We start from the raw sequence: 22,660 nt of genomic DNA, 5'->3' as shown, positions 1-22,660 counted from the left end.
AGGTGTTGTTAATTACTCTGCATACAGATTTTTCCTTCTACTATTACAATGTCTGTGTGTGGCACTGCTTGTGTGTACCATCACACACTACTCTCAGCTTTAAACTGGAACACTTACATTTATGGAAAATCTGACCCTTTTTACTACATTTCTGAGACCTGCAAGAGAATTTTTCTGTCAGCTCCAATCTGTTACAGGAATAAAATTTTCTGTGGTCAACACTGTAGTTATATTAAAATGATCTGATGATCCCAAAATCTTAGGACACAAAAGGCATGTGGCTATACTGTGCTAGAGAACAGCAGCTCTGAAGGGACTGCAATACATTCAAACATTTGGGACAGAACAGATTCCATTACCAGCAAGGTCACTGTTCTTGGTCCCCACTGCATACACACTGTGTCATTTTCTATACACTGAATCTGCTCCAAAAGACCAGATTAGGCAAAGAGAGAGAACAATCAGGGTCTGCATCTCTATTCCCACAGAACTGTGTGGAAATCTCTATTCTTGAAATAGCAAAATAAAAGCCAAGCGTATCCCTGAGAGATGCCAAATACCCACCAACATAACTAGACAGGACTGATAACAGTTTGGCTTCTTGAAGCTAAAAGTTAGTTAGCAAGGCTGCTAAATGTCAGCTCTTTAGTATTTATGTTTCACTATTTCAAGGGGAAAAAAAAAAGAAAAATCAACAGCACACATACCAAGGGGTTCAGACTTAGAATCTCCATATTGTCCTTCACAAATGTGACAAGTAATTCCTATTTTCTTTTAAAAATAACACAAGTAAAATTCAAGTATAATGAAAGCACATCAAGAAACAAACTGTACAATTTCTGAACTGCACTGTTTATTTTGCTGCTTGAAACCTAAGTGACAGTATGCCACTATAATTATGGGGTTTCTTCTAAACCTTTACTACACTGCAGGTACAGAAATATATGGACACATTTTTGGAGAACTGACATTTTGCAAAATGCAGCAAACATTTCAATTTATACATGAGAAAAGGAAGTGTTCAAAAGGGTATGCATTTCAAGTTATTGCAGGTTATTTCTGTGAGAGAATTTCTGCAGGTAAAACATGTTTAAATTTAACCAACAGTAATGTGTCAGTGTATTTAAAATCATGACAAAAATCTTCTCTCTGGTCATTAATTGCCCCTTGACAAATTACTAGGATGTTGTATGTTTAGGGCAAGATGTCAATACAGCATAAATCCCGTGGCATTTTGGTTTTCTTCTGGAGATTAAAGCTGTTTTTTTCTTGGGATAAATGCAGCAGCAAAACACAAACCAGCTGATCAAAAAAGCACTTCTGCCATAACTCCAATAATTTCAGGGCACACCAACCGACAGTAGTTTTGCCATTCCCAGTTCTTTTAAGGTTTACATCACTGCACTGTTGCCTTAAGTACGTTTGTAGAAGCTTGGTTTCTGTTAGGCCAGCTTGCTGACTACAGCCTGGTTGAGAGAATTTAGTTGGTTGGTCCATTTATCTAACGCAGTATAACGTGCACCACCTCTCTTCTGATGATCCAGTTCTAGGAGCTGGTTGACTTGATCAATTCGGCCATGTATAGTGCTAGAAGTAAATAAATAAAAACTGTAAATTGCTAATGGACATGGAAATAGGAGCTAACAATAAATCAGAGGTAAAGTAAGAGGTCTCATAAAAGAGAGGCACAAAGTCCATTTCAGAATTCAGCACTTTTATCAATACTGTCCTGGGTACTACTGCCTATTAAGCTGTCATGACTGGAAAAAACAAACCAAACCCAAATGAATTCATAGCATATTTGCATTCATATGCATTTAATGCATATTTTATCTGCTTGGCTATGACCCCATATAAAGTCTGAAGCAGTATGACATAAGAAGTTCTTGAAAGTCAAAGAATCATGAAAAATGGAGATTAATGTGAAGAGACGTCAAACAATACAAGCTTATGTATGGCTTACATTTTTGTAATAGTTATAAAAAGTTACCCTCAAGAAAAATAGGTTTTACAAATTGTAGTTAAATTTTTCTAGTTAAGACAGTAGACTACCAATCTGTCAACTTGAAAATGCACTCAAAAATATACATGGGTGTACGCAGCAATTACTAAGAATAACAACTTTCATAATTTCATAATAATTCAGGGGATTTATTATGTAATTAAGAATTAAAGTAAAAAGATGCCGCTCAATCTCCCTGTATAATTTTCTTGTCTCCCATCTTTCAAACATACTTTACTGCTCAGAAACCAAGAAAATCCAAAGTTAGCACCGTTACCTTTCACTTCTAGAATCAACCAGTATTATCACAATGCCCCAAAATATTGTTTTGTTGCTTCTTCTATAGTTTGATTATTTTAAAGTAATCAAAGATCAAGAATAAGGTACATACTTATCCAATATGCACTGCACAAGCAAGCTTTCCACATCAGCTACATCTATGTTTAACTCCTGAAACAAAAAGAAAATTCATTATGCTGCTACTATGTTCTGCAACATTAAACCTCCAATCTTTGTTTTCATATACAGAATTTGGTTTAACCTCTGTTTCTTACTGTTCATAAGTATCAATTCAATAATGATCTATTAAGCAAAACACCTCCACTCAAAGGACACAGGGCAAGAATCAAGAGACTGGTAACCTCTCAGAAAAAGCTGAAGAGGGGAAAGCAAAATTTTAGAAGCTCCAGAAATGAGTTCCTTTACTGGCTTACTAAAAAAACAAACAGATAAAAAATATCCCAAACCAAACAACAACAGAATAAACCACAACCACAAAAACCCAGGAAATAAAATAAGACAATAATTATCAGAGAAGAATGGATCTGCACTCAAAACCATTTAGAGATGTAATTGCATCTTCTGGCTCAAGCAAGTTCTAAGTTAAGTCTAGCTTAAAAAAAAGGCATACCAAGTTCCAAAGAGAATTTAAGCATGGAAAATAGGCATCCCTAATATTTCATGACGTATTTTGTAACACAGTGAACTTTTGCAGGCAGAATCACAGACCCACGGTAGATGGGTCTCATATATTACCACTGGGTTTTTACCCCATTCTTTGCAGATTAGGCAGTGAAATCAGTGATTCTATGGTAATACTTGGTTTGTTCTACTACCACAGTTCTGTAACTTGTACAACACAAACACATGAAGATAGTTTATGAACAAAAGGGATTAAATTTTTAATTTTTATGTTCATAAAAATTATGTCCATAATTCCATTTTTTATTATACAAATTTCACTTTTTATACTTTTCTTAAGAAAAGTTATTTTCTACACCAAGTAGAATATGGTAGTTGAGTATTTTGTAAGTGTATCACAGTACATATTATAAAAAGCAGTTGGATGACACTTGAAATTTACATTTTTGCACTGCAAAGCTGCCAGCAGTGCATCATTAGTACTTTATGGTTTAAAGTGTATTTTAGATGTTCTATTTCTGGAAGCACTGTATTTATTTAAAAGCTTTTATTCACAGTTAATCATTTACTTAAGCAAATGCAAGGCTCTACTGACACATACCTTAGAAATAAAAGGAATATGTATTCTTGTGTAAGGCTTAATTAATTTTATAAGCACTTGTGTTCTGATGTTTCGCAAAAGCTCTGTAAGAGAAGAAAACAAACACTGTAAAAACAGCAGTATTGAAATAAAACCGCAATACCACTCCATATAGAAAGATACACTAAACACCATGGTCTTTGAAGGTAGTAGTTCAGTGAGTGGGGAAGCCCAGCAAACTAACAACAACCCTCCTTCTCCAGGGATCCAAGCAATATGTAACTCTGAAGGTGGACAGACAGAGCTGAAAACTATTCAAACATGGAGCAACATGACCTCTGGTAAAAATTGTATTTATTCAAGTTAACTGGATAAATCATAGAGATCATTACCTGGTGTGTCTGTCCCCCTAATTTATGGCTAGAATGTTTGCCATGTACAAAATTGAAAAGGGTTATTCTTAAAGCTGTGCAACTTAAAATGTCTGTGCATTTAACATCATGGGGAATATTCACATTTAAAGTTAAAAGTCAGGGCCTAATGATGTAATTACAGTGAGGAACTGAAGTAGTATAAAATGGTCTGCATGGAGAGGCTGATTTTGCTCAAATAAAATAGGGTAGTCATTGTTTTTTAAATTTTTACATTATTAAAAAGAGTTGGGATAAAATGAAAGCATAAATTACAATAATAAATTAACAGAGGAAAAAATCTTGATCCATTTTTACCTGTTTAAACAAGGATTGTTTATAAAATAAAATACCACTGAAAACCAGATTATGTGTCTCAATAAACTATGGAGATTAAAGCAACAAGGCAAGCTATGTAAACATAACCATGAACACGTTGTTTATCACTGCAGAGTGAAAATGGTGAGGGCATCAGCAGCATATAAGGAGTGACACTCAAATTCTCTTCAGTGCTTTGATTCAGCTTCCTCCTATTGCTCTCCAGCTCTGTCACATCTTCCTCCATGAGCATCCAGCTCTAATCTTACCAAGTCTCCCTCCAAGACTTTGCAGCTCACCAGCAGTCCACATGGAACATCAGTAGTGGGTTATATTTAGTTTCCTCTGCTGTTTGCCCTGTTCTCTTTTACAAACAAGTATAAGAAAACCAGGTCTCTGGATTTAACCTTTTTCTTTCATGTAACTATCCAGCTAAATGATCTTGCACTGCCACAAGCAGACCCATCCTTGAAAACAACAGTTAGCTGAAGAACTGAGCACTATATTCAAGTGAAGAGACTCCTCATTCTCAGATACATGAAAAATGGATGAGGTAACTTTATTTTGTCACATTAATGGAGCAGAAAAGAAAGGCATGTGTTAATGTAGTAGAGGTACTATAACTCCAACCACTGTTTAAAAGATATAAATGAAAAGTATGTATCTTTTTACATATTACATTACTACATATTTATTAGTGGAACCTTCATTACATTGTCTATGTATTTTGTCTGTACTCTGAAGCAGTAAATTAACTTTGTAAACTAGCAAACATCAAACTGGATGAGACTGATACAAACCATCTTTACAGGTGAGGGTTGCTCTCATTTCAGTATTTCAATGGGAAGAAAGAACAAAAACAACACTCAAAATATTCAAGTATTTAAACACCACCATAGATACCTTAAAATATCCACTCTTCTAGACCTTTCTCCATAAATCCTGCATATCTTTGCAGTCATGCCACATGCCTGGATGCAAGTTAGCCCTGACCAGCTTCTAAATAACTTGTAAAGGAATCATCCACAAGTAATTATAAGGAACTCTTAGTGCCAAAAAGAAAAATAAACCAAGGTGGGGGGAAGGAAAATAAAAGGAGCGTACAAGTAGTGAAAACAAAAATGATATAATAGCCTTCAAAATACCTTCAATGTGCTCCCTTATGAAGGGATCGTCCATGATGTTGCTGTGATTTGTTTTCAGAATCTTCTCAAATTCAGTGATGTCATTATTCTGATAGGCACTTCAGAAAAACAAAGCGACTGAATTATTTATTTTAAAAGTGAAACAGACTCATAAGATTATGTTCCACAATTTCAAAAAAAACCCACCACATCTTAAGCACTGGTGGAAAATATTTCTATTCAGAACCTCTGTAAGTAAAAACTTTCAAGATGAAACGCAACAGAAATTACCTTTATCCTGCTTCAATTTTAGCAGCATTTACTAAAATTTAGTATGAATATTTAGTTGTTCCACAAGTGCACTCTAGTTTCAAAACTTTTGTACTTTAAGAAGCTATTCTTAAATACCCTGTTTTGAAAAGTATCATTACATGAATTTTGGCTTCATGAAGTCATACTTTATGGAACAAATAAGAGCTAAAAAGAGTCTACAAGGCTGTTGCTGTCTCTACGATGTCCAGCTTAAGCTCGATGCTAAAAAAACTGGAGAATGAAAGAAATACGGACTCCCAGGATTATTCATCAGTAATTCTGGCATAATATTACTTTTTAGATTTTTATTTATAGCTGATTTGTGTATATGTCCTTTCATGAGTCAATCCTGTCATCTGAGAAAGCTTTGCAAAACGAAGGTGCCACCACAGCATTGTTTAAAGGTCAAAAGCTGCAACTTCTGAAGAAAGACCTTTTTCTTGAAAACCATTCTTTCAAAACAAAATTTTAAATTTCTTTTTAATACTAACGTCAAACATTTTGATAACAACATCTATTTGTCCTTCATACTCTGTACATTTTAAATTTGTTTTTAAACTGGTTGAAGAAGATTTAATTTGTTATTAAATTTGTTATTAATTTGTTATTAAAATGGCCAAGATGAAGACCTGTTGAGTTTAAGGTAGAACTTGAGTAGTTTATAAATAGTTATGTGAGTGGCATGGACTGTATCACATGAAACCAGTAAATTTTACTTTATAATAAAAGGAATTTCAGTTCAGCATATTTCAGAAGTTATTTCAGAAGTCTCTTTTTATCATATGTAAAGCACGCAAGTTCGCACTGCAGAGTATAGGAAGGATTTAAAATGTAATTGTCATATTTGAAATTAATTTTATCTTCTGCATATTTCTTATCAACACTGCTTTAACTGCATTATTAATTTTAAAGAAGGAGTTATACTCAAATGTCACGATAAAAGATAAATTAGAAATACGGATAAAATCAGATAGGGTAAGGCCATCTGGAGTTCCTTCTGCCTCAAATTCACATGAAACTATGACAGTGAATTAGGAAAAAATACATCTAAAGTGGAATGACTTACTGGAAATAGTCCCTTAATAAACCGCCAAGTAATTTATTCATTCACTATGTCACTAATGGATGAATATCCTCACTTTCAGAAACAATTTGTATGTATACAATGCACAACAGCACTATCACAGCGATTTGTTCCAATACAGGATCAACTGTTTCAAAATGTGAGCAGACATTACTTCTCACGTAGGGAAAAGATGGGAAAAGGAGCAGAGGCAGGCCAGAGTGGATACAGTAGGTGAGCTTCAAAACCCAGTGTACAAAACCTGCCCCAGTTCATTGACCTCATGACCATGCACTAGAAGTTCTCAGAGTTGTCTGTAAGAGGCAGTGAGGCTTTCTTTTGATTTTTATATGTTTGAAGAATACAGGAGTTCATTATGAGTTAACTTTCGTACTCCTAACTTAGGAAATCATGATATATCCATGCAGAAAATTATTCTATTGCTTATGGTATGAGATGTCACTCAACTCAATTTCTATTGTGTAATCAGAGCCCAAAAAGACCAGTTGCAGTATAAGATGGGACAACTTGATTTAAGGGGAGAAATGTGGTTTTTTTCACACCATAAAGTGACAAAACACAGTTTCTGCACCTGTACATAGTATGGCATCAATACTATGGTCTCTTATATTAAGTTTCTAAAGAAAAGCAGTCCTCTCAAATATTTGCCCAATATTTATGAATAACTGTGTTAACTGTGCAGAGAAAAGCAATTTCTAAAAATATTCCTTTTCAGGTTTGGACAATGTATCTTTTTTCTTTTTATCTTTTTGTTCTTTTCTGCAGAAAAATGAAAATCTTACCTTACTAAATTTGTCATTGCTAGAATCTCTGGATCATTTTTGTATGGTTTAGCCTACACAGAACAGAAAGCATAATATGAAAGTTTAGGGGTTTTTTTTCCATTTCCCCTTTGGGTAATTTCTCTATATATTCAGAAAAGGGTGAGGGGATGTGAGGGGGGTGGTGTGAAGGAAGAAGAAAAAAATACCTCCTGAGAATCAAATGGATTTATTCCAGACTTCATAAGCATGTTTGCTAAGACCAAATATTTTAAGCAAGTGGTTCTTCTGGGGCTCCCTGATTCATCATAATTCTTGAATGCTTCAAAAAAATCAGTATGTGCCTTTTCAAACTCTCCTTCTCTTAAGTGCATTTTGCCTCCACATTCTGAAAAGAAAACACAGATGAAAAGGAACATTGTGTGCTTGCTGCTGACTACAATAATTGTACTCAAGTTCCATGCTATTTCTAAATAGATTACTGAAACATTTTCAGAAGTCATTTGGTTCTCTGAAATCGCTAGGAAAGAAAAGCATTAGGGCCTTAACATACAGCACTGCCATTTGAATAAACCCATTCCAAAGAAGAAAAAACAAAACCCAGCCCACACCATAAAACTTAAAAGAACACTAATCCTCATGGCCAATAATTATGTCACCATTATGTTAAAATACTGCAAAAACTGAGACAGAATTTATCTCCATTTCAGTGGCAAAAGGCTTTGTATATTTATGGAATTTTCCCTATCTGTTGAGCAAAACCACACAGAAAAAACGAGAAATACTTTCTATATCCTTTTATTTCTGAAGTACCCACTGCTGCCTAATTGTCTGTGCAGTATCTACACCAGGGAAAGGAGGAAGGCATAACAGTGTTCTAAAGAAAGTTAACACACACTTTTTTCCACTACAATTAATTATTGCAAATAATAAATAATATTTTCAAGTACATCTAAAAGCCCTTTAGTTCCTGCTGAATTTTAGCAAGGTGAGACACAAATTTATAAAAGGGGATTGCAGGAACAGCAATCTGCTAACCATTCTGCTAGCAGTCCTGTCAAGCCTTTGTTTCTTTCCCCTGCAGATGCCTTTGCATTCATCTTTTGCTGCCTGCTGTGATGTCAAACAGCAAGTCTTCCTACTTCTTCTCTTTCTACTGCTTCTCTCCTAACAATTATTTAGCCAACCGTCGTGCCCTTGTGACCAGTGCCTCTGGCACTTGGGCACCAAAACTGCAGAGCTGAAGTCCTGCAAGAAGAAAATGATGAGACTGAATCTACAGAAGCCTCTGTCTTCATAGTTGGAACTGGAAAAAACACTGGTTATCAGATTTTCATGGAACAAATCTCTGCAACAGAAGATAAATGAAAAATTCAAGATGAACTTGCCTCTGATAACTCCCATGATCAGTGGATGAGGAATGGCTGACTTGATGTGCAATGACTGTTCATATAGTGCTTTAAGTTTTTTGTTATTTTTCTGTGCTGTATACATTTGAATTTCCAAAGCATAGATTTCCAATAGTTGAGTACCTTTTTTTAGATCATCTTCCCCATCATCAGTCTAGGACAGATTAAGTAATAAATACTGTGAAATTTTAAGAGAACAGCAATTTCAGTTTTATACTAGTAAAACACTGATAACCAAATACTCTCAGTAATTTCCTGTCAAAAACAAGAATATTCCTAAAACTCTGAAATTCTGATGAAACTATCAGAAAACATAGCACTCAAAGGACTTAACCACAGGCTACATTTTGAAGCCCTTTATTTAGAATGTCAATATTTTTAATTAAATTTTTTTCTCAAAACTTAAACCTTAATTCTTTTCCACTTTCCTTAAGCCACACTCAGTATATAAATACAATGACTAACACAAATGCACATATATACATATGTATTGCCTCTAACAGAACAATTTCCCAGATATTTGTAGCCTATTTCCATACTGAAGGAGGAGGAAAAATATCACAAACAAGCACAGCAGACTGCATGGCTAATTTATTTCTTCCCCTTCCAGATGGGAAAGTAACAACAGTACTTTCAGTTTTGAATAAAGCTCACTTGGAATCTTTGCTATATTTTAAAATAAATGTCTATGCATCATAGATTATTGATATGAGCTTCTCCTCGTCTTCCCTGAAGAGAAACCCAATCTGCAGTCATGAATAATTTTTTTAAAACCATCTGTAAGAAAGGAATAAAGCACTTAGCATTTTTTGTTCATGTTATCAAGCAGGTAACAAATAAATTCAGGCACACTATTTTTTCCCTCTGTACTAAAGCTCAGCAAAATGCCTCAAAGGCCAACAACAGATGTATTAAAAAAAAAATAAATCATTGCATCTAAGTTGTTTACTAAGTCATGGTGATTTAGAATATAAAGGTACCTGGCATGACTGATGCAGCTGACGCAAAATCTTTTGTAACTTTCCATATTCTTCTCGTTCTAAATATAATTTGCCAAGCTGTAATGAAAAGAAAGTTAAAGTACTGAGGTGTAATAAAATTTCACAATTATAATTTATAAGAATTAGCTGAAGGTGTCAAAGAAAAGCAAAAAATAGGAAGTTATATATTTTACCTTTGTGTTTGTCTTAAACCACAATCTATCATTCTTAGCATCTTTCAGAGCTTCAAGTGTTGTTTCATAGAATTCCTGAAGCAAATCCATCTGACATAAAAAATCAGAATTCTATAATTGTAAACAGCAAATTTGTACCTGTTAATAAAGTCAATCTGAACAACCTACAAGTGCATGCTTGAACTTCAAAATAAGAAAGGTATCTGTTTCTTACTTAATGTTTGCACTTAAACTGCAAACAGCTTCTAAAGTAACCAAACTAACTACACTATCTTTTCTTATATGAAACAGAAATAATTAAAAAGTAGTCACATTTTAATATTTGTACTGTTTGCACTGTACTTGATTGATCTGTGAAAAATTAAAGCCACCTTATAAAACCCATCTTATATAACCAAGGAACAGAACTCTGATGTTGTGTAACAAACACAGGTGATATTGTTCCCACTTAAAAGAATAAAAATAATTTACATATCAAAAAGAAAATATGCTTTACAAAGAGAGGAAAATGGTCAAAGGAAAAGATGCCTTCTTCTTTCTGGACTAGCAATGCTGAGTGGAAGAAAGCTCTTGAGCACATCAAACTGTTTCTTTGCATAAAACCCAAAAATACAACATTTGAAATGGAAATCAAAGTGCTGAGTGTTACCTTTTACAAGGGTTGTACAAAGAATGCATTAGTATTGTTCATGACCACTGTTCCTTTGGGGGGTAACAAATCTGTGACTATACATCAAGTTATGATTTCCAGACTGTCCCCCCAGGTCTGGCTCAACTACAGACCAGAGACACTGACCTCTGCCAAGAAGGGACAGTCTAACACAATCCTTTAGACCTCAACAGTAACCCAGCATTCAACTTCCACTTCTAAGAGTGGCAGGGCAGGAAGGATTGTGATAATGACCAAGGACTCAGCACTGAAGACCAATGATCCTCTGTATGAAAGTGCTACTTTCAGGTAGTCAGTGAGGGGACCTTCCTACTCTCTGTAAAGCTTCTACCACAACACAAAACAAAAGGAGCTGGGCTGTGTATCTATGGACATGTACCTCACTTGCACAGTGCACTGGACAGGCAGTATTTCACACCAACACTTCACTGCAAAAATTTCCCTCTCCCCCCACAATTAAAAAAAAAAAGCATTTTTAAATTAAAAATTATATTTGAGAGGGCACTTACATTGTGTATCTGTGCTAAAAATAAGCTCTTATTTATTAATACAGAGGTAAATATTGCCAAAAAAGGACAAGTTTATGAAGATTTATCTGTGTTAATAGAATCCACTACATGTAGGAAATATATTTTTATATATGATAGCAAGTGAATAGTCAAAATTCCTCTATTAAGATCAAAAAAGCCCAAACCAAACACAAAAAATGTCTGTAGTTAAAAATGCAAAACTGAAAACTATGAAGATGAAAGAATTGATGATCCAACCTGCTTGGAAGTAGAGATATAATCAAGAATAGAATTGATGGATTTTTCAGAGTAATTCCTTGTAACTGCACTCCGTATGTAGGTCAATAGCTGTTTATACCTATTCATCATTTCAGGAAAGTTAGTCTAAAAGAAAAGCAAAATCACATTATATTTTTTGTTTTAATTGTTAAAACTGAGATATCTTGCAAGTGTATATACAGGAAAAAAAAGCATAGAGAAAGACAATGCAGTAGTGGTTGCTATTAAAACTTTCAAATCACCACTTTATTCATTACCTGCAGAATCAGAAATAACTTCAGGACTGCAGGGAGCACACATTTACAATATTTATCTCAATGAAGAAAACAGAACTAGCCATACAACTCTGGAATGGTTGCATACATAGCATATAAATGTTTCACTGTTTGGTCCTAGTGCAATGCACACAGGGAAACATGACCACTTTCAGTGGTGTGACACCTTAGCACAGCAAAGACTGAGCCTCACACATTCATGGAGTACCAGCTGACTACAGCAGCTATTTTGCATCCATTTTGGCTTTGACTTGCAACCACATCATTTCCCTGCCATATCTGTAGTAGCCATTAAAGGCTGCAAAAGACAGGTTCTGGTAGATTTAGCTGTCATAGCCACAAATTAGAATAGTAACTTAAGATCTCTGGATCAAATACATATTTACACCATTTACTCCCAAGTGATAGCTGTAATTCCTACCAATTTAAAGTTTATTTTAATCATCTGTTTCAGAGCTTTGAATCCCCATTCTCCCTTCTCGCCTTCGAGCTCCAAAACCTGGAAAAGAATTTTTAAAACAGTATTTATAAAAGCTTTATTCAAACTTAAATTGTTTAAAATATACATATCCCAGACATGCCCTTCCCCCGACTTTATTCCTTACAAAGTAACATTTGACTCTGCCCTGTTCTTCAATTTTATTCTTTCCTGGTATTATTGAAAAAGCGAGACTGTATCTCATCAGTTTTCACAACTTAGTTGATATAGGGAGGATGAACATGATTGTTGTTGTTGTCTAACAGCAAACACTTCAATGCCAAACACTAAGTTTTAACACCACTCCATCAAAACATATGCAAAAATAGTTGCAACACCTCCTGCAAAACTGAGGCAACTAAATTTTGACTAAATTAAGTTAAAAAGCTCTTCTGAATTACTACCGTTCCTTCACAAAGGAGAAACGCTTCTAGGTTTTAATGCAACATAGTTACAGACATGTTTCATAAGTAAAAACTTTAGAAAGTCGTTTTGTTTTTTTTTAAGTCATGTATTTAATTTTGTTATACACTATATAAATGAGCCAAGAGATGCAAATATCTATTTTTTCTTTAAAAAGTTGCATCTAACATACTGCTTTCTCCTAGCAGTGTGCAAACATTAAAAATTTAAAACTGAGATGAAGGAAAGAAACTCTGTGTCACTTAGTATTTATGCATTTAAAGCTTTGGAATTAGATAGCAAAGCAAATATAATGTTACATAAGACACTGGGGAAAACACCATTTCATTAAAAAGACCCAAATGGATCTGGTTTCTATTGTCAATGCATGAAAACACATTCAGAACTGTTTAATTAACTTAGTAAATCCTGAAGATTAAAAAGTCAGATCTGTGATGAGACTATACCATGTCCTATTTATCCCTAAGAATGATCCTGAAAGGCAGTCAGCCAGGAGTCTAAGATACTCAATAATAAATTTAGCACATTAGTAAATGAAAAGATAAATCCTACTCTTAAAATCTCAAAAAATACCTCAAATGGTACCAGATACTTTAAAATGTGAATTAGTATAAAAAGCAGAGATAGAATATAAAGACAGAAAACCTTCTGAAAACTGCTTAATGCTGCTTTGGGGTCATCTTCCTTCAAAGCTTTGGAATTGTAGTATTGATTTTCCAGATCCACATTTGGTTCAGAATTGCTGTCCTCAGAATATTCCTACATTTTAAGAAAAAAAAAAAAAATCAATCAGAGGAAAAAAAAAAGGTTCAGAATCTAATAATCTACTGAAAATAGCAAATAGTAAGACATATTACTCCAACTAGCACAGAATGCTTGTGTATTAAGTGGCAGTGTTTGGTTTTGGAGCACATAACAGGTATGGACTCGTATAATCATTTTCTCTGTCTGCCATTACTAGGCCAGATTCACCATCCACCAACGTTTGCCTGTCAGCAGGTTTCTTTCTGGATTAATGAACTCATAGCTCCACCAACTTCACCTTTATGACAAGTACAGATTGTATTACTGAAATTCTGCCGATGCTGGAGTTTAAGCAGAGGCCCAAGAGCACATGTCATTTCTGGGAGGGGAGAGAACACGCTGCCCACTGCTCCTCCTAAAGGCACTCTATTATCCAGCCTTTGCTACCCACAAAAAAGACTCTGGCTGAGCTGCCACACAAGTAATGATTCAGCTATGGAGGGTATCAAATGCTTCCATGAATCTCTCTATAATCTGCCCTTCTATGCCATAACGATTCATCCTTGTCTAAGGAAACTAAAAGAAAGAATAATGATGATAACACCAGCTGCTTCTGCACTGAGAAGCAAGAGATGATTGAGAAAATGCTAAAAATGCTGCCAAAGATGCTGGGGTGCAGCATAGGCACAATAATTTAATCGAATAATTATCTATCATGTACACTAATGCAAAACAAACTGAAGTAATTACTACTTAATTTTTTTAAGAAGTACTCTGAGACTTCTGATGAAAAACCCCTGCATATTTTATCTTCTTTTGCTGGAGGACAATGCTGCATGTCCAAATTACAAAACACTCACAAAGCTCAAATAATAATTTCATTTGATGTTTACACGATTCAAAACCACTGCACACCTCTGCATTTTCAAGCTAACTTCTCTGAACATTGTCTATTAGGAGATGAACTTTTAACAGAATCTAATGTTTAATTCTCAAAGTTACCACTGTCAGAGTAACTTTCCCTTGCACCAACATAAGTAATGCAGTCAGGTCCCCTCCTTTAGGGTGAATTTTACTCTTGCTGTACTTCATCAGGCACATCTATTCTTTTGTTCATTTGTACATTCCTACTGTTAATGGACTCCTCCAAAACCATGGGAAGGAATGGAAAAAAAAAAGTAGCTCAAAAGAAAAACTAATGGGAGCCCACAGTCAAACCAAGGTTTATTAAATGTGATACTTGAGACATTTGTCCTTCTACCTTTTAATGTTTCTATTTGTAACATGTAGGCAAGCTGCCCAGCTATGTATTTATTTTCACCCAACAAAGTACTATCATTAGTGAGAATGAATGGACTGAGAAGTCTTGTGAATTCCACAAACCTGTTTTCTGAATTCCCACAGAAATATAAAAATGTGATACTGAAAACAGCAAAGAAAACAGGAAGTGTCTTATTTCATTGGGCAGGCTCTCATTTTGGTTAGCTTGTTTTTGTAAATTCCTTATCCTATTGATCCAACTCCAATGGAGCAGCTGTGGGTACACACAACGATGTCAACAACAGTATCAGGCACCTTATATATACAGGATGCCAAAAATTAAACAACATGGCATTTAAGATATGTGTAATCAGCTCATGTCTTGTTTATGCTTAACTCGGACAATGGGGAATATTTTTGGCAGAAGTGTCTATTTGCAAAGATAAAAGGAAAGCAAACTAAATTAATTCCTTATAGGAGACAATGTGTTCCGTTAGCCTCAAGCCAGAAACATCTGAACTTTCATCTTAGCTCTGGCAATGATTCTGGATGTGGATTCATGTAGGAAGCCTTTTTTCAGATAATTTTTCTCATACTACTTCAATATCCCATAAAGGTCCTTTCATAATATTAATACATAATAAAGTAGTGTTAAGTCTATATATTTTATAAGTCTGATATACTTTACCCCCAGTGGAAATGCATTGAAATGTATCAAAGGTACTGGTTTATGTTTTCACAGCTGTATTTTTTCTTCACTTGATGTCTGTTTGCCTCACATCAGACTTAGGATGATGATATGGACTCAAAGCTGTAATGGAGATAAGGCCTTCCTACTTCCAGAAAATGTGAGGTGGTTTACTTTTAAAAAGACATATTTAGAATTAATGGCTGTGAAGAAAACTTTAAAACTTCAAACTAAGTATGAGCTGATGTCATTAATCTTTATACAATAAAAAAAAAAAAAATCAGCCATGCAGATACTGAATCTTATTTCAAGCACTGATGCTAATTATGCCAGTGCTGATAAATTCAGAAGGACGAGCACTCAGTCTTCTTTTGATGCAGAGATGGCTTAGTGCAGTAGGATACAAATGTGAGAACATTAAGCTTCTGCCAAAAGCAAAAGAGGAGGAAAGTATAAAGCTATGTCCTCAAAGTTCCAATTAAGAAAAAGATTAATTTCCTTCTCAGTTCTGAAAACAGAAAGTTCTTCTAAATTCAGACAGCAAAAGCCAAGCCTTTCCTCACTCTCATTTTTAATACCCCTGGTTCCTCTTGCCTGAACAACTTCCCCAGCTCAAATCTTCTAGGTAGGAAGTTTGCTGCAAATTCAGTAGAAATATATGTTTTATAGGATTTCTACATAACTCTAAAAATCTCCACTACAGCATCCAGACCTAACAATTTGCATAGTGACAAACATCCTTAATTAGAACTTCAAGATATAAAAGCAGCTGGGTGATATAATTTATCTCTAGCTGATGTAAAAAAGGAAAAGGCCTAGGAATTTTTAAAACTAAGGTCCTAATGGTATTTTTCAAATGGACTTCAACATTTTAAGTACAAATGAAAAAAAGAGCAGTCTGAGTACACAGAACTTCTCTTTGAAACCCACTGAATTCTTCCTTCCTCAGAGGATCATCAAAACAAACAAATGGGGTTTTTATCACTACTCAAGAAATTAGAAAACCTTGACAGAGCTTGAAAAAATGCAGTTAAATAAATTAGGATATTATTTATGCACTGCTATGTTGAAAATCTGCATGTTCTAAATGTAGTCAGTTATATTCAATCCTAAACCATCCCACTGCTTTTTGGAGGCAGAGAAATTACTACACTAGCTCAATTGTAACAGAGATAAAACCTCTGATGGATTTACTCTGTCTGGAACATTGTTCTTTCAAAAAGTTTTATTAAAAGTTAAATTAGTATCCAGAAACCAACTTAATTAAGAAGTCTTTATTATGTTACATATTGGGTTTTCATAAGATTTTATCTAGTAAACAGCTTTAAAACATTGAGCCTCAGCTTAAAAATGGGCACACACAGAAGTCAATTCACCCGAGTCAGCTTTAGTCATCCTTTTTGTGCATGGATCCATTTGCAGTTTGCCCAGCAGCAAAGGCACATTAACAGCACCCAGTGCTCCCAGCTCATCCCCATCCATGGCTGCTCCTAGCCTGCCCTTTCCCATCCCTGAGCAATCCAGTGGTTTGTGCTGTCTGGCTCCTTGCTGGTTTCCGAGAACTGTGGCAGAAGCCTTGTCAATGTGGCCTCCAGAGATTCCAGGTCCTGAAGCACAGCCCCTGCGCTCAGGGTCACAATGAGGGACAGGAACACGGAGACCGTAACAGCCTATCAGTGTTTTTAAAGGTAGATGTGTGGCATTCTGTTAACGTGGTACACTGACCTGGTGAAGTTCTTTCTGAACAAAAACAATGTACGAGTATTTTGTGAAAACTACTGTTGTTACTAATTTTCTGGTCTCCCTTGCCTGAAGCACCTACCTAACTTCTCCATCTAATTGGAGTGATTACCTAAATTTGTGCTCCTCTGTTTATTATTCACCACCACTGCAGGAACTTAATTCCTACTTTGCAAACCTTTTTCTAAAAAAGGAGTGGGGGAAAGTAGCTATATAAGGGCAACTTTCCAGGAAAAAAAAGACAATACAGAAAGTTCTATTTCTGTACAAAATGATCTTTCAAAGACATGGTTGAAATACTATTGTCACTGGTAAAATCATTGGCGGTGATTTAACCAAATTTCAATCATTTGGCTGACTCAATTCTTTTTTTTTTTTATGAAGTGCAATTGTTTCTGAAAAGAAGTCAAATTCTGGTACAAATTTCATTTTACTTCAGCTAACTGTTTCATAACCATGGCATTTAGGAGGTCTACTAAGCACAATGTTCCTTGCATTTGCTCTTCCTGACCTGCAGGCACCAGGACAAACAGCAACTACCAGGCTCTATGTGCATTTGCCAGTTGGTATCCAGGCACATGAATATAAAGAAAGCAATCTGACTGGAATGCAAAAGAGCAAAGAGGAAAAGAACGGAGGCAAACCCTGAAAGTGAAAACAAGAGTTCGGTTTGTGTAAGAAGCCTGCATGCAACTGCTCAGCCATGCATTGGGGTTTTTTTCCACGTTCCAGGTCTCTCCTGCTGCTACTCGCTAACTCTGCAAGTCATCCAGTGCCTGCTGGCTCACACCAGGGCTGACACCAGGAATAGAAGTCTGTGAAACCAGTGATTTGCAATGGCGTCAGAAGAGTTCCATGAAAGGCAGTGCTCTGCCTTTGTTTTATTTTTTTTTTTCAGTTGGAAGATGCATAGGAATGAGACCGGAGACTGCAGAAAGAAAATCCTGGTATTACAACATGTAAAAAGTACAGCAAAAAAGTATCTTTTCTTTCTACCTCTGTCATGCAGCTCCCCTGTAGTAGTAATGTGCATCCTTTTCTGAAAGTCGTTTTCAGCATAACTTAGATCTAATTTATGTCTGTTTAAGACTCAACTGCATATCAGATCCTTGAGAGCACCATTCTGAACACAGCCCTAAATAACTGTCAAAAGAAGCCAACAAAACCAGAACTTACATTGACACTTGTCAATGTTTAGATTTACTGATTAATTATTCTCAGGCGTTTTGCCTCAATACTTCTGAGACATTATGATAATGAGCAAAATAAACCTCAAATATATTAATTCTGTGTTTGAAGATGAGTCTGAAGACAATGCATAAAGAGTATCACAATAAACGCTGAATCCATATAAAATATGAAATGATATTTAATTCAGAGAACAGTATATTCGATGTCCTCTGTGAAGCATACTTTTTTTAATCATATACTACTGTAATTAAACTTCGCTAAGAAACAGGAGAGGGCCAAGTGGATCTGCTTGATTTGGGACTTCCCTCGATCCGGATACTTGTTTTTGCAGCATTATCACATTCTTGTTGGCAACATATATATGTATTTCACAAAATGATAATAATAGTGACATATGAGCAATTGGGAAGATGAGACAACATCCACACAAAATTTCAACTGTGTCTATTAAAATCCAGCAACAGAAGACAGGATAATACGTCTACTGATGAGATTGCTTATCAAGTTTGGTAACAGACAGAAATTCCTTTTGCAATGGACTGTATTTCAGTAAGAAAGACAGGCAGACCGAAAGACAGACAGACCAAAAGACAGACAGACCCAACTCATGTAGCTTGAAATAAGTAGTAAGACTGCTTATTTCCTAATATCAACACATCCTGAAACGGGAAATCCTCAGTAATCTGAAGGGATGCTCTCTGTATTTGAGTCGTGCCAATCCTCATGAACCTGCAGCCATCTCACTAGGGTGCAAACTGATGACTGTTCACTGGAACTGTAACAGTTCTTCTGTAACTCACTGAAACAACACAACTCCGTAAGATAAAAAGAACAGTTGCTCAGCAAATATGTTTGTCCAACCTTTCCTCAGATTCATTTTAAAGTTGAATTTCAGAACACAGTAGAGATGACTCATTAAGAACACCACAGATTCCTTATTTATTTAAAACAAAACAAGAAAATCCAGTAGATGTACTATAACAACTGTCAGTGTTGTCAGTGTACCTGAAGAATCAATTTTTGGAGGAAGGCTGAGTTTAGCCTCCAAGTCAATTCAAAATACAGTCTTTCGTCCCAGACCAAAAACAAAAATGGAATTTACAGTGGTCCTTCCCTCTTTGTCCTTCTCCACCCTCAAGCTGGATCTAGTAAAAAGACCTTGTACTGAAATCATGTAAGGCACCTAGCAGCACTGAGCTAGAAATTAAAATTGAGTGGCTTTCATAATGACCAGTAAACATTATTCTGTTCATTGAAGCATAAAGTGGAATAATCCATGTTATAATCAAAACTGTCACAGCACATTACTAGCAAATTGTGAATCTAGGTTCATCCACCCACAAATATAAATGGAATTTCTTCCTGATATCAAGGCTCCAGTGAATAAACTCAAGTTTTGTAGGAGTGGCTCATAAGGTAATTTACATGTAAAACTTTGACTTTTTACCCACTGAAAAACTAAACAGAAACAATCCAATACAACCTGGATAGTCTTCAGTTGTTTAGCAGTGTAGTAATTACTCTAATAATATAAAATTCCATGATGTAGCTGGGAAAGATCTGGGCCTTTAAAATATCTGTTCACATTTCAGTTCAAGTGCAAAACATTTGCATACTTAAGGAAATTTAAATGACTGTCTGTACATAATCAGCAGGTCAAGTGCACATTAAAGAGAAGCAGCCATAACCACTTCTAATAAAAGCTGACAAAATTAACTTTTTGGGGAGTCTGCACTGCTATTGTTATGATGGCAGCTACCCTGGGAGACCTAAACCTAGTTTCACCATATTTTGACAAAATAGCTACGTCTTTCATTGACTGTTTCTGTAATCACTGCCTTTCCTCCTGTTCTTTAAAAAAGTATTCACAGCACTCACATGTGCTCTTTTACTTTCAATTCTGCACTGATTTGAGTATTATGTCTTGTACTCATTCTTTTGTTGCAAAGCCTCTTGCAGCAGCTGATATGCTCAACTTAAGAATCACACATCCCCTTACAGTCTTCTCTTAATTCAACTCGCTATTAACATGAAAGGAAGAAATCCAGCCCTGTCTTCAGAGACCCTAACTTCTTTATGAAACAGTTCTGTGGAACACTACAATTACAGTCTCAAGCATTTTTGAAAACAACAGTCAATCATGGTTTGGTAGTCCCAGAATGCTGAAACTAATCTAGCTGGAATATTTTTACTCTTCAATTCTTGGGTTTTTTTCCCCCATCAATTATGAACTAAAATTAAATTTTAAAAATCTGAAGCTTGGGTATTAGTTGATGCTTTACATGGGAGTTATATACTAAAAATAAAAAAACTAATGTCCTCCTAATTATTACAAGAAGTATTTTAAAATTTTTGAAAGGTCTGAGCTAAGGGTAATTAATGAGAATGAAAATGCTCCAGAAAAAGTAACTACAGTCAGAAGTGGAAATCTGCCACAAGCAAGGTGTTTCAGGAAGGTTTTTCTAATGAGAAATAAAGTACTTCAAAAGAAAGAAACACAGCAAAAAGCACTAGACCAATTATTCTTGGAGAAAACTGACATAAAGCAGTGTTAGTTTCAGCTGCACTTTTATTCATATCTGTATAGATTGAAAAATGCAATTCCAATGGTTTCTCTACATGCCCAGTTCTCATGTTATGGAAGGATGTGGAACCTAAATTCTGATATGTTTAATATTCCTCTGATTGTATTGCATAGAAAAAAACACCGCAGTATTTCAAATCAGGGCACAAATTTCAGTGTTAATACAAATGAATGGAAATTAATTTTGGAACAAAATGTTTTTAATGGTATTAAAACTCTGTGTATTTCCTTCAGTAACTACAGAATGTGAATTCATTCAGAGACTGGAAGGGGACTACAAACAGTTTTTGGAACAGTGACACAAGCAACTCATAAGAGTTTTGATGACAATGCCTGTCAAACAAGCACTCTTACACGAATTGAAAAAATCCTGAAAACCAAAACCAGATGCTTTTACTCTGTATCTAGTATCATCCAACCATTCTAAGCAGTTCCTAACAAAAACTGCCCAGAAACTATTCCAAATAAAATCAGGTAAACATTTTAAATGAACTCATAAGTGGCAAACGTGTCAGAAAGCAAGTCTTCCAGAAGCAAGTGTCTGGAGTTTTTCAGTGAAACTGCAATACTGCTAGTACGTGCTTCACTGAAATGAATGCAATAGACTCTCAAGCTTCTACCACATGTAACTTTATTCAAAAAAATGTCTCTAGTTCTAAAAACCCAATCAAAGTTCAGAAAAGAAAAAAAAAAACAAACCCCAAATAATCAAACTTCAAGCCCCAATATAATGTAAGGGCAACATAATTATAATTAATCAGAATTTTTTTTAACTTTAAAAGCTTAGGACAAAACCTGATGTTAACATTTAACTAAATGTTACATGAAACCCCCCAAACCTTACAATTAAAAACAAAAAGGGAGTGGTAGAAAGGTTACAAAGACTATAAAGACTATTAAGACAAGAAAGTTAGAAATAAGTGCAACCTTCGGCCCGTTGGATGAGAAACCGGCCATGAGGCCATTTCTCCTCACTTCCCTTTCTCTTACCCCTACTTTTTCCTCAGTTTGTTGCTCACACAAGCATATGAATGCTATCTGCCCCCAAGGGCCTCTCACAGTCGCGGGTGGGGAGAAGGGCGGGCAACTTTATCACTCCACTTCGTGCCCGACACTTGGGCTGGGGCAGGAGGAAAGAGAGAAGGAGGCAGCGCGCCGGAGCCCTTCCCTCAGCGTGAGCCCTGCGGGGGACACAGGGGGCCAGCCCGGGGCCAGTGCACCAGCCCGGGCCTATCCACCTGCCCGGCCCGGAGCTGGCCTCCTCCATCCGCCGAAAGGCGGCCGAGCGGCTGCTCCGACAGCAGCACCCGCCCCTCGCAGCCCCTGCCCGCATCCTCCTTCCCGGGAGGAAAACTCATCCTGGATGTCCGCGCTCCCTGCCGGGGCAGCACCCGGCGGGGCGGCTGCTGCGGCGGGAGCGCCGCACTAGCAGCGGCCCGAAGCTGCGCCGCGCCGGCGGCACCCCCGGCTATACCGCTGAGCCCCCGCGCCGCCCCGCGCCCTACCAGATCGTAGTCCTCCTCATCATCGCACATGAAATCATCCTCCATGTCAGACATCTTGGCCGGAGGACGGGCGGGGGGCGGCGGCGGGGACGGCCCCTTCTCCCACAACCCCGCGCGGCGCTGCCCAATGTGGCTCCGCTCCGCCCGGAACCCGCTGCCGCCCGCGCCTCTCCCGCCCCCGGCCCGGGGCGCTCGGAGCCCAATCCGCGCCGCCCCGTC

The 22,660-nt window shown here is 36.4% G+C and overlaps 1 protein-coding gene across 2 annotated transcripts; it reads right to left on the bottom strand.

Moving 5' to 3' along the window:
• Window positions 1-831: 831 nt before the first annotated feature.
• COPS2 (COP9 signalosome subunit 2) lies at window positions 832-22,556 on the bottom strand. 2 transcript variants are annotated; one of them, XM_086849938.1, is made up of 13 exons: window positions 22,442-22,556; window positions 13,375-13,488; window positions 12,250-12,327; window positions 11,533-11,658; window positions 10,096-10,206; window positions 9,902-9,979; window positions 8,901-9,075; window positions 7,722-7,900; window positions 7,534-7,586; window positions 5,377-5,474; window positions 3,525-3,607; window positions 2,394-2,452; window positions 832-1,587 (listed from the first exon to the last, which is right to left on the bottom strand). In XM_086849938.1, exons 1-13 carry the CDS (start codon window positions 22,493-22,495, stop codon window positions 1,443-1,445), a joined length of 1,353 nt encoding a protein of 450 aa, XP_086706064.1. In that variant the 5' UTR covers window positions 22,496-22,556; the 3' UTR covers window positions 832-1,442. The 2 variants fall into 2 exon arrangements, with proteins under 2 accessions (XP_086706064.1, XP_086706065.1); XM_086849939.1 differs by having other exon boundaries at window positions 10,096-10,185.
• Window positions 22,557-22,660: the final 104 nt, after the last annotated feature.

This window comes from Cyanistes caeruleus, chromosome 13 (assembly GCF_971803275.1).
Source record: "Cyanistes caeruleus chromosome 13, bCyaCae1.hap1.1, whole genome shotgun sequence".
Classification (NCBI taxonomy): domain Eukaryota; kingdom Metazoa; phylum Chordata; class Aves; order Passeriformes; family Paridae; genus Cyanistes; species Cyanistes caeruleus.
This window is presented reverse-complemented; position numbering and strand designations above follow the sequence as displayed.

Excerpts from the sequence above, each read along its gene's own strand:
- COPS2 (XM_086849938.1), bottom strand. The coding sequence starts at position 22,495 with ATGTCTGACATGGAGGATGATTTCATGTGCGATGATGAGGAGGACTAC. Across the intron at positions 10,207-11,532 it reads ATATCTCTACTTCCAAGCAG|AATTCTGATTTTTTATGTCA; the intron begins GTTGGATCATCA and ends TTACAATTATAG. Across the intron at positions 3,608-5,376 it reads CATAAGGGAGCACATTGAAG|AGCTTTTGCGAAACATCAGA; the intron begins GTATTTTGAAGG and ends CTTCTCTTACAG.